This window comes from Megalops cyprinoides, chromosome 14 (genome assembly GCF_013368585.1).
Source record: "Megalops cyprinoides isolate fMegCyp1 chromosome 14, fMegCyp1.pri, whole genome shotgun sequence".
In the NCBI taxonomy this organism is placed as follows: domain Eukaryota; kingdom Metazoa; phylum Chordata; class Actinopteri; order Elopiformes; family Megalopidae; genus Megalops; species Megalops cyprinoides.
This window is the reverse complement of record NC_050596.1, coordinates 5,145,187-5,157,362: the sequence shown is the minus strand read 5'-3', so window position 1 is coordinate 5,157,362 and position 12,176 is coordinate 5,145,187. Positions and strand designations below refer to the sequence as shown.

At 42.8% G+C, this 12,176-nt stretch overlaps 1 protein-coding gene across 1 annotated transcript in view; it reads left to right on the top strand.

Annotated features, from left to right (window-relative positions):
- The window catches only part of LOC118789521 (filamin A-interacting protein 1-like), a 73,947-nt gene that overhangs the window by 19,467 nt on the left and 42,304 nt on the right, over positions 1 to 12,176 (top strand). The window contains exons 2-4 of the mRNA XM_036545988.1: positions 4,793 to 5,075; positions 5,802 to 5,975; positions 7,221 to 7,399. Coding sequence (XP_036401881.1) covers positions 4,803 to 5,075; positions 5,802 to 5,975; positions 7,221 to 7,399 — 626 coding nt within the window. The 5' untranslated portion in view covers positions 4,793 to 4,802. The remainder of the gene's footprint in view (positions 1 to 4,792; positions 5,076 to 5,801; positions 5,976 to 7,220; positions 7,400 to 12,176) is intronic.

The following is a 12,176-nucleotide window of genomic DNA, read 5'->3' as shown; positions in this document are numbered from 1 at the left end:
TATCTGAACTGATTTTCTAACTTTGCTTTCTTGCAACTCATTCCTACAAAGATGACTGATCAAGAGTCTTGGAGCTGCTTTATTGCCAGGATTATATGGTACTTGCAAACATTCGGAATGAAACCCATGGTCTTGAGGTTCCAAAACACACCCCGCTCTTTCTGAAAAACCATTCCACTCTTACTGAAATTTTTGTGAACGTGCAATTGATAGATCACAGCAAATCATTAGCAAATTTTGAAGCCAAAGTCAAACAGTGCTCTTCATGTAACTGAACATGAATTGGAAATGAAAGTAAAACAGTTACTAAAGTACAAATTAAAAGTACTGACACCCTCAAAATTGGCAAGCAAACTCTTTCTTCAGTGATTTTATGGTTCTTTTTTAACAATGATTTCAATAACAAAACAAAATAAGGAAAAACAATGTCAATAAATAACAGGCAGCAAAAATCCCAGTGTTTCACTGTTACGTTTTTATCACAGATAAAGTAGGACTGGTCCACAGGTGTGCATCTAAAAAAAAAGTGATCAGTGATTGAGAACACCTATGATGACATTCAAGTCAATTACTCCAATTAATCCTCTAGTCAATCACATGCGTTACAAAGTACTCAGCAGTCAATTAAGGGGTCATTGGTATAATCAGTAAATTAATCAGTGAATAATCTACACCTAGCACTGAGGCCCTCATCCCAGTTCCTCATTAAAGTGCAATGGAAGAATAATAATGAAATGAAAAGTCACGTAAAAAAATGCTGAGGATGACAAATCAAAGCCAAGTGTTGTTAATTGCTGTAAAACAACAGCTTTATTCCATTCAGTAATGGCTGAGTGTCTCATCAAACACTCTTTCTTAACCCTGCAACGATATGGGAGGAGACAAACCTCCGGTCCCCCTGCACTCTGAAAATCAAGATTTGACCAAAAAAAAAAAAAAAAACCCAAAAAGATACAAAAATAAAAAGATAAAAAAGATACCGTCACAACATTGCACTTCATATGGGACACTGACTGCTGCTTGACTTACTGCAATGTCTTAATTTCTCTAAATGTAGAAATCTATTAATAAAAAGGTCCCTTTTGATATAGGAGAGGATAGTAATAAGAGTCATATGTCATACTGATAGCAGTGCAGCCATTAATGCTCCAGCTGTATGGTCATAGACCTTTAATACCAGCGTAGTGCATGCTTTAATGTCTGGTAATAGCCAATTTATTAATTGGAAAGTTTATGGACGAAATAAATCACACACAGTTACAAATGCATTGCAAATGGGTACTATTTGAAATAACTTGTGGAGAAACATTAAGTTGTGTGACAGCTTGCAGCGCAGGGCATACATATAAAAACAGTAATATACTGAGTTGTGGAATGTTTCCTTGGTGGCCATCCAGGATGACGAAAAGTGTTTTAAGTGAGTCAATCCAGGGACACTCTTCATACTCCTCAACCTTGGCATGTAAGAGTGCCACAACATCTGTTTGCAAAAATAATAAATAAAAAAAAGCAAAAAAGGAACTTCTGAATGGCTCGTGAAGATACTGGCTGCCCACCACAGCAATCGAGCAGATGTTCTGCTAAGCCCACTCCTCCAGGAAAAGAAAAGAAAGGCTCACAACACCTCCAGCTCCCATCTCAGACCCAGATTCCAAACAGACAGGCAATCTCTCTGGAAAACGGCAGCTGGAATTTGGGATCCAGGGGCTTGCTTTAGCTGGGCCAGTCGTTGTCCCTCCAGTTTAGATGCAGTGTGATCCATCCTTCAGAATAAAACCTCTCCACAGATGACCTCTTTTCTGTCCGTCAGAGGCCTCACATGCTCATGCTGGCAGCTTTGAGATGTGAGGGAAAGAGCCAAAAACAAACTGAAAAAAAAACCAACAAAAAGCTGTTCAATCCAATCTGACATTACATTCCCCCTTTGGTAGCTACCAGCAACCAGCATCCTCACTAGATAAGAACACCCTGGTTATAGAAATCTGCCTCGACTGCATGCAGGGGTAATATTTTAGACCCATCTGGAGAAAGCAGAATATATGAACTTTTCAACTAATGGGACATTTGGAAAATTTAACGAGCAACCTTTTTTCACTGCATATTCCGAGGTGGGTGTGTAAGGTAATGGGCGAATGTTCAGTGTGTTTCAAGAGTATGCATGAAGCAAGTACCAAATCAAAAGGAGTATATACATATGACATATTATTACATTACATTAGTCTCTGCAGGAGGCCCAGATGTGTGACATATGTTGCCTAGTAAGGATGACATGTGACCAGATGATGTGGGGACAATTTTGAAGAATAAGCATTGCTACAATACCAGTATCATTGCAGGGACCATTAGCTCTTTGAATTGTGCTACTTGTCCACCAAGTTTCTATGGTAGTTATCTGCACAGACAGCATGGGACCTCTACAGGAAGCAAGCTGTGTATAGTCCGGCCATGTGACACCATCTATGGCTGCTATCAGACAACATGGCAATCCTATCCTGTCCTTTCTGCTTGGGACGGCTAAATAGTGTGACACATAATTTCAGAAACATCATAGATTTGTGTGTCTGTCTGTGTGTGTGTTTGTATACTTCTGTTCCACGCTAGCATGTGTAGGTGTGTGCATACATAAATGCATGTGCATGCAGATTGCATGGACCTTTCAGTACCTGTCAAAGGTATCTGAGAAATCCCCCACAAACAAACACCACTATTAGGTCACCTGTTGGCAGCAGCTCCTGGTCTGATTACAGTGCAGAGGAATGGGACCTGCCTGTACGGGTTTCAGCTGAGAGACACCTATGAATGACTGACCTGTTCAGCTGCTTAAATCACAGTTCAAACTAATGATTGGGTCATACTAGGAGTGGTCCTATGTAACACACTCCCCAAGGGTGGGATGTTGCACTTTGGAGCAGTGACCAACTCAAAACATCATACATGTAAATGCACTCTGTACGGGTTTGAAGATGCCCAGTAAGAGGACAGGATATTGCGGACCGAAGCTACTCCCTCTGTGCTGGGAAACAGACTTTTGTCATGGGCTGGCCCCAATGGTTTAGAAATGAGTCAGTTAAATTTGTTTGTTTAGAAGATAGTGTTTAGCTTTCCATCTAAATTTAGCATGTGCTGAAAGGAGCAAAGCAAACAACAGTGCTTTAGCTCTCGGGAATGTCTTTCATGTTATCCAGGTTGTTGGCCATGTTTCCTTGTGTCTGTGCTCCGAGTCAGACAGAGTTGAACTTGAATGCCACTGTAGACATTATTATTAGCAATAGCAAAGGCCATCAGCCCCATATGGTCACTAATTAAGCTTTTGTGTTTTGGCAAATACCCCTCTGCTCTCTTGGCAAGCTGAAAGCCTTCAGATGAATTGTGCTGAATTGTGAGAAACCCTGAAAGCATATAAATAGGCCACTGTTAATGTCCTCTCTCTTCTTTGAGAATCTAGCCAAGTGATTTGTTATAACTTAAAAAAGTGTACATCATGAGCAAATTGTACCTGACATCATCCACATCCTTAATTCATTTGGGCAAACACTATCATCTGAAGTGCATTAACATTTTGAAGCCATTTTGTACATTGTTTGTGGAATTTGCCAAGATTTTTCCTAAGGTACATGACAACCAGAGGTCTCCTGTGATAAGTACTGTTCCACATTATTACCCAACAAAATGAACACCAGTCTCTGGGCCATTCAGATACTTTAAAATGCTGACCCTGTGATTGTATATCTAAACACTGACTACTGACATTGCCAGTGGCCGCAATATTTACTCTTAAATCATGGAGACTTATCTGAGCAGTGACAGTTTGAGACTGATAGAGAGATTTGGAGGCATGCCAGGCATTACAGCAAAAGCTATTTTAATCCAGAACAAATACACAGAAAGTAGCACTGAAGCCTCATGGGTCAATCAAAGCCTGTCAGCTTCTGAAACATTAAATATACACAAACACTGAGGACATACAAAGAAGGATATCCACGAGGTATTGAACTATGAACTCTGTTCACATTCACTAGAGTTTCTGTGGAGGGTATGGGCTGGCTGATCAACTTGAGAACAGAAGGGTCTCTGAATCACCTCTTTGAACAGCCCAAGGGCTGTTGAGTAGATTATTAGTATTGCCAAACTTGTGCTCAGAATGCACAATGCCTGAAGACCCCTATTTGCTGACTATGGCAAACTGATAATGTCTAGAGAGCTGATAGAAGGCAGAAAAAGTTTAGCTGCTCCAGAGAACTCAACTGGAGTTTGGAGAGTTGGTAAGCAGCAACAGTGAGACCACACTACCTTAGGCCCAGTGTGTCTGCTGTAGTGATACTGGTTTAGCAATGACATCATGCTTGAGTTGTTCTTTGCCCCACTTGTGTATATATACTCTCTCTCTGCAATTGTTCTCACATAATGCTGGGATATTGCACAACTGATGATATAATGGCCTTGGGAGCTTAATAATCAAACTCCTTTTAACCATAGAATATACAAGGATTGGTCTGTACAGGTCTTGGGCAGGTTTGCTTGCAAGACAGTTCTTTCATTGAATAATGTCTTGTAAACATGCTGTTGTTTAAATCTCATAAATCATTTATCAACTGACCTAATTCATTGCCTTTTTTGTTCCTGTTTTATTATTTTTTTAACTGAGTCAAAGGTTCATCCTGACCATGTTCTTGTTCAACACCTGGAAGACTGTAATCCTCATTGAATTGCTCATTCTTACTTCTCAGCCCATTGGTCTCTGCTCGTGCCTCTGTGGCACACTCATAAATCTAAAATGTTGTTCCCCTTGCAGGTAAACAGCCATGCGTTCCCGTAGCAACAGCATGGAGAACACAGCCGAGACCAAGCCGGCGCAGTGCAGGGTGCACTCGCGGCGACAGAGTTCAGGGTATGAGGATCCCACGCGGGGGGGTAGTGGGCGAGTGCGGCGTGAGGACACGGGCACCGTCCTGAGAAACCGCCGGGGAGAAGGGCGTGGTCGTAACAGGACAGGGGGCGGGTCCACAGGGAAGGGCAGGGACCTGTCCCGGGACGACCTCCTGTTTCTGCTCAGCATGCTCGAGGGCGAACTGCAGGTGAGGCACGTCCGTTGGCAGGCTGCACCCACCCAAAAACTGACTGTTCACACGTGTAGTCCTAGCACTAGACTGGGGCAACCCAAAAATGACCCACACTAACATCAGATGTGAATTAGAGACTCCAGATATGTGGAGGTATTTTTTTTTCTAGAGAGCAGATGACATTATAACATGAAGGTAGAGTTCACTTTCATCACAGAAACATTCAAGTAAAGGTCAATATTTTCATTCTTTTGATTGATTTTTGCCAGGTCAAAGCTCACAGAAGAACGTTTATACAAAGAAATAAATTAAGGTGGGAGCTATTAATAAAATGAAATCTCATGGAAAAATTCTCAGCATTTTTACAAAACCAAAGATTCAAGATTTAAGATTCAACTTTATTGTCCATTTGGTTTAAAATGGAAATTTACTGTTAACAGTTTCTAACAACTCAGTAATAAATACCAGACAAAGACAGCAGACAATATGACACATCATAAATTAAACACAATAAATACAGTTAGATTTATAACCTGCCTCTTATATATATAGTAATAGTAGTAGCAGTTATAGTAATTAGTATAAATATAAAAAATGGAAGGACTCAGGTTAAAAGTAGTGGTGTTTCCAGCTGGTTAGAGCAGTAGAAAAACTAAAGAGCATTTAAAAGCCACATGGGAACTAATCCATCCTGAACATTGCTCAGCCTTGGTGACCCTGCCATTTCCCCTCCCACCACAGGCCAGGGACGAGGTGATCACAGTGCTGAAGGCAGAGAAGATCGACCTGGCACTCCTGGAGGCCCAGTATGGCTTTGTCACCCCACAGAAGGTGCTGCAGGCCCTTCAGAGGGACGCCATCCAGAGCAAAGGGAGCAAGTGGCAGGAGGATATCTATGAGAAGCCCATGGCAGAGGTAGGGGGGGGGGGGGGGAACCATTACCTGTCAAAAACAAAAATGGAATCAAGTACCACGTACATTTTCACTGCTGTACCATACACTGAAAGACTAAGGCTGTGGCGTGTATCAAGATGTGCAAGGTTTTAGCTTTAACTTCATTTTAGCTGGTTATCGTTAGTATAAACTTTGTGTGCTCAAGAAAGTTTGCAAAAATATCCCAATTTGTACATTCAATGTATAACTGTTAAGATTACATGAGAGTGTAATCACCCAGTGTGTCAGTAACATGCAGGAGTAACTGTGTGATTACATAAGGAACAGCCAAGCTGGTTATCAGTGAGAAATATACTTTGAGGCAATGATGGAGGAAATTGTAGGAGACCTTCCTAAGGATTCCCTGTTCTCTGGTCTGTCATTGTTTGTGTAATGACTACATTTCCCAAAATACCTCACTCTTATCCACACCTTGAGATAAACATCACTCTACAGGACAGGACAAGACACACTACAGTGAAGACAGTATACACTACAGTGAAGCATAATGGCTTTGCTGCCATCGGCCAATGTGTTGCCATACAGCAATATGCAGACAGCACTATATTGTAGCAATAAATTAAATTCTGTAGATTAGCACTGAGGTTATTTGTAGAGAACAAACTCTCAGAACAATGAACAATGATGAACAAACTAAATTCCCACAATTGATCCGATCTCAGTTAGTGTGATGTTTATAGTCAGGCAGTTGTACATGGCATCACAACATCTAAGGAAGTGTTGGAACAATTCTTGTGCATTCTTTTAAATTTTGCAACAATTACTGTGGTCACATTGCTAATCACACCAGAGGTCATTAAACAGTAGACTGTCCTCTGTGTGCTTCTTCTGACCTCTAAACTTATTTGTTTAGGAGTTTCTGGCTGACAATGAGGAATTCTTGAAAAATCCATGTTCTGGTTCTACTTTTAGCTCATGGCTAGAACACCATACTCTGTGCTCCAGCCATGCATGTGCTGTCTTTGGCCATCTCCCTTATGCATATGCATGATGAGACAGCAAACGACATTGCTTTAGCAATGACAGAGACATAGCACTCAATGTTAAGGGCACCAAGCTGACTATCTGCCCAGTGTGTAGAACATCTGTGGTCTCACTGCCTAAGGGATGCTGACCCTCTCCCTGCTCATGTACTAAGCAGTCCTGAGACCGCACTGGGTTACTGTGCTGTTGACTAAGAGTGACAGAGAAGTTTCATCCCCCCAGCTGGACAAGCTTGTGGAGAAGCAGCGGGAGACGCACCGGCGCATGCTGGAGCAGCTGCTGCTGGTGGAGCAGTCCCACAAGCGGGCCCTGCGTGAGCTGGAGGATGAGAAGAGGAATCACAGCGAGTTCATGCAGAAGAGTGACGAGTTCACCAACCTGCTGGAGCAGGACCGCGAGAGGTCAGCCATCTTGAACATCAAACACAAAGAAACCCACACGCACTTTCCATATGTGCTGGTTACAAAGATGCAATGCACTTACACACAGCACTGTACACACTAACATGTACATGTTTTCATTTGAGTGGCCCTTGGGTTTTTTATTCCCTCTGCGCAGCGCTTTGTGACAGCTTGGTTTTGTAATGGATCTTGGCTCCACATCTATTACATAAATCTTGCCAGTTGACTGATGGCTATTGTGAAACTCATGGGTTAAGAGAATGGTATATTTGTTTATGACATGTGCAGAAATGTATCTCCACAATTAACTCTATTTGTGGAATACATTTAAATCAATGGAACAGCAGCTTGTTAGGCACAGAAACGTGTGCAGTTCCTATCAGGTATACATTGAGTTGCTGCATTGTTGGACAACACATTTTTGGTATGACAAAGGGTGGAAAGCTCGTAGGAATTGAAATTGGTTGGTTCTGAGGTGAAAGTAACACAATTCTACAGATGTGCACTATAAAAGTATAAAAGAGTATAAAGGTGAGCTGCAGTGGTTTTGTGCTGTCTGAACATGGTCACTGAATGAAGATCCACATCTATCTTCACCACATCATCTTAGGAGGTATAAATTTTCCATACAATCAAATTGTGCAGGTTGCGTTTGATGTGGTTATAGCAGTCGGATGTGACTGTGATCGTTAACCCGCTGTGTGAACATCAAAAACAGGGAGAAGAAAGGCGGAGATGGGGTGGAGGGGGGATGCTGTAAACAGCTGATGCAGAAAGGAAGTGGTAGTGTGGAAGTAGTGGAAGTGTGATTTTTATAATTGTGGATGGGTTTGATTCATTGTGTTGGGGTTGTCTACAAATTCTCCTACTGAATCTTTGCTTGGAACTTCAAATTGTGATATACCGGTGTTTTGCGTTTCTCTGTGTACCTTTAATCATGGGCTCTGTATACTTGATTGCACTTTCATATGAATGGCTTGGAAGATAAAGCCTAAACAGTATAGTATTTGAGACACATTACACTCCATTCCTCTTGGAAACAATACCATCTGTGCTATAGAAATTCCAGTGCAAAGGAAAGGGTCAGGATTCTCATTTTTGGCCTATTTCATGCAGCAACCGTCTACTTACAGTCACGAGAGTCAAGGATAGAGAATCCAATGTACCTGTAATGTCTGTTGTTAAAGGGTCTGAATCCCCCCTCCTCATTTGGAAAATATCTCTTAACCTACTACTTGCATGTGTATTTGAATTTGTCGTTGGTGTTCCACCTGATCTTGGCAGCATGGGGTCGCCTCAGGTCTACCATGAGAAAAATGACTGCCCTCTTGGGTCTCCAGGCACTTCAAAACATTAATTTTCACTCCCCCTGAAAAAAGCAGCCAATGTTAAGTGCTTCATTTGTCCAGAGCTGGCGAGGACAAATTCTGGCACACTCTCCACGGTGCTCGCTGGCTCCCGAGCAAAGGAATTTTTGTGTTCTGCAACATTTCAACAGCACACAATGCCCGGAGCATTCCAGAAGCTTAGAATAGATCCGCGCTCCACAGTAACTATGCACTATTTCAGGGATCGATACTTGCAAATACGACAAACCTCACGCTTGTGCTTGTCCCAGATTTTCCCTCCAGCCTTTAGACAATGCTTTTGCTTTGTTCAGGGAGCAGCGTATCTCATTGCTGATGTTGCATCCGTGCTTGACAGTTTCTTCCCTTGTCCTAGCCCTCCCCTGGAAGAGTAACACAGGCACAAGCTTGCGGATGCCTCAAAGAAGCTGCTTTGACTTTAATAAGGAGCAGATTTATTGTTGGTGGATTTTTTTTATTGGCCTTAGATTACAGGCCGCTTAGGGTGAGGATTAAACACACATTTCAGAGCGGGATGAGGTATTTTTACTCAAAACCACAACATGACAGTGGTTATGTAGAGAGACTTCTGGCCTGCACAACACGAGTTCTTATTAGACGTGGCCACAGTCATCATGGACTTCATGGACTTCACTGACTTTGCTGTTTCATCCTTCCTCCATCAGAGGGGAGGACGGATGAACCCTGGATCAAGGTCTAGAGAAACAAATCTAACATATTGGTAATTAGGAAATGGGTAATGCTCCACATCCTGTAAAGCTTAACTTTCACTTCTTGATCAGGTATACCCAGAAATCCCATGGTGTCTACAATGAGGTGTTAAGGTATTTCTGTATTTCATATCCTTTCTAAGCGGTTCAAAACCAAATGGCAGGAACAAAGTGTTTCAGGAATATGGTGCATTGGAAATCCCTAGACCACAAATCATACAACTGCACCGTGGCAAGGCCTACACTGAAACATGCCGCTTTGCCAGTTGGCATTCTTCTTCCTGCAGGCTGTACTACAGATCCTGAGAGGCCTTCGTTTGCCAACTCTCAGGCTTTTCTGTATGGATGTTTAACATTAAACGCTGTGATTATAATGCTGTGCTCATGTTAAGAAGATTATTTTTGTTTGTGTGAGAGGCTTGGGAGAAAACTGAATTGGTGTGGCTGTTCTGATCTGTCTGGTGGAGTAGAGTGGGCCACATGCGATGACTCAAACTTGACCAACATGTCTTTGTGTGAGGTGCTGTAGAGAATGTGAGTTATACAGACAAACCCAGAGTGAGAAAGACAGACAAGAGTGTGGCCTGAAGCCCTGGTCCCAGAATGAAACTGGACTTCTCTTTGTTCTTTTCTTCTCCTCGTTTTTTAGTGTAAGAGTAAGAAGTAACCCACGCTGGCAGGTTCTCTGTGCTGAAATTATGACTTTATATGGCCATGTCAGCTAAATCTTGACCAGTTCTTGACAGAGAAAATGAAGGCCTGAACAGGGAGTTTTGACATAGTGTCTGCAGAAGTATTAATCAGTGCAAATCTTGCGGTGGTCTAATCACCATGCTGCAGGTATTGCCTCCTGTCCCTGTTGCCTTAGAGAGATTACAAACACTGATTTATATCACAGTGCGGAATGAGACGAGCTGTGGAAAGTGGCCACTGTGGTCACCGCATTATCTGGGTTACGCAGCGTATTTGGTTTGGCAGTACAAGCTAGAGGATTTGCAGTGAAACACGAAGCATTTCAGGAAGCGCGGGTTGCCATGAAAAATAGGCCATGGTCCAAGGTCATGTTAATTATTCTGTGTGAGAAAAAGAAAAAAAATGAAAGATTTATCCAGGAGAAAAGAAACACAATGTCTCTGAGTAGCATTAATCACCGATAATGTTCAACAGGATGTCAGGTTGCCCCAGAAATGACTGGAGCCCTGCTCTGGCCCGACAGGAGGACATCCAGACTTTTGTTCCTCTGCATGTGGAGACCATGCAGCCGTACACTTATCAGCGGAGCTGCGATTTAACACGCACCCCCCCTCGGCTCAGCCGTGGAGCGTGAGGGAGAGGCACTCCATCACAATGCTTGACAGGTGTGTAATTTAAAGCCAAAAAATGTGCCATTTTTCTTGCTCGTAATTCCTGGTTATTTATCTGGATTATCTTCACAGGATAGTAATTATTCATGTACCTCGTCTTAGAGTCTCTGAGGTGGATTTGAAGGCAGTGCAGACTCCTATCAGCTTCCAGAATGCATGGCTGAACATCACAAATCACCCATCGATACGAACGCATCTGCCATGACATATGTAGTAAGCTCTGCAGGGAGGAACATGTATCTGGGCGAATGATGACATCTCCACATGTTTACCATGTTTATCTATCAAAGTGGCCATCTACTAGCTATTGGACAGGGTTATAGAAGCTCGAAAAAGGAAAAAGAAGCTGTGCAGAAACTTTAATTTATTACTTGTTTCAAGGAAAATCAGCTTTTTAAACTACTGATCTTTAATACAAATCAAATAAAGACAGACGTAATGGCAGGAAGGCATAGCCTCATTGTCACAGTAGCAACTGCTTGAATTCTTATACTGTACTGTACCAGGAAAAACAGTAGTGCCCGGCATGGGATTCAGACAAAATACCGTCAAATTTTGGGTGAAGCGCTACAATCAACCCAACCATGACACGCTAACTGAAAGACCTGTGAATGTTATCAAAAAATGCACCTAACAAATGTGCAGAAAAATGCTTTCTCCAAAAAGAGGCATCCAGCACTGTTTCCTCTCCAGATGTTAACACTGCAAAGGCCTACCGCACCATTTATGGACTCACTGTCCAAGAACGGCAGCCTGCATGTAGCTTCCTCCTACTGTTTTAGGGACGGCCACTTCAAAACATTCTCCAGGAAGGCAGAGAGCACAGACGACCCAAACAATGTGACGGGGAGAGCACTTATTGCCCCTTTGAAGAGAACAACAATAACCTCCCTTATCAAAGCAGCAGGCCTGTCCCCAAGATCCCGCTGACTTGAAGAGCGCCGCGCTGCATCGGTTTTTAATTTCACGCTCGTTAATCTATTGTTGTAGGACGCATTATAAGGGAATGTAATCATTTCCTTTCTGGTCCCTGGCACGGATCGCCTGCGATTACATAGGCAGACGGCTATGTGCAGCGGGAGTTGGGAGCGGACGCCAGATCTCCCGGTACTTTGACCTCATTTCATGGCTTCAAGCCTCCGACTGTTGGGTGACCCTTCCCTGGAACCCCCCAAAAAGCATGTTAATTCGGTGGTGGTGGGGGGGAAGGGGAGTGCTGTAGCAGGCCCCCTCTGATTAATTGACCATCGAGTCATGTCCAGGCAGCTCGGACCTGATTACCTCACCTTGCACTGCATATGGCTCCAACCGGGTGTGAGATAGGGAGCCTAACTTC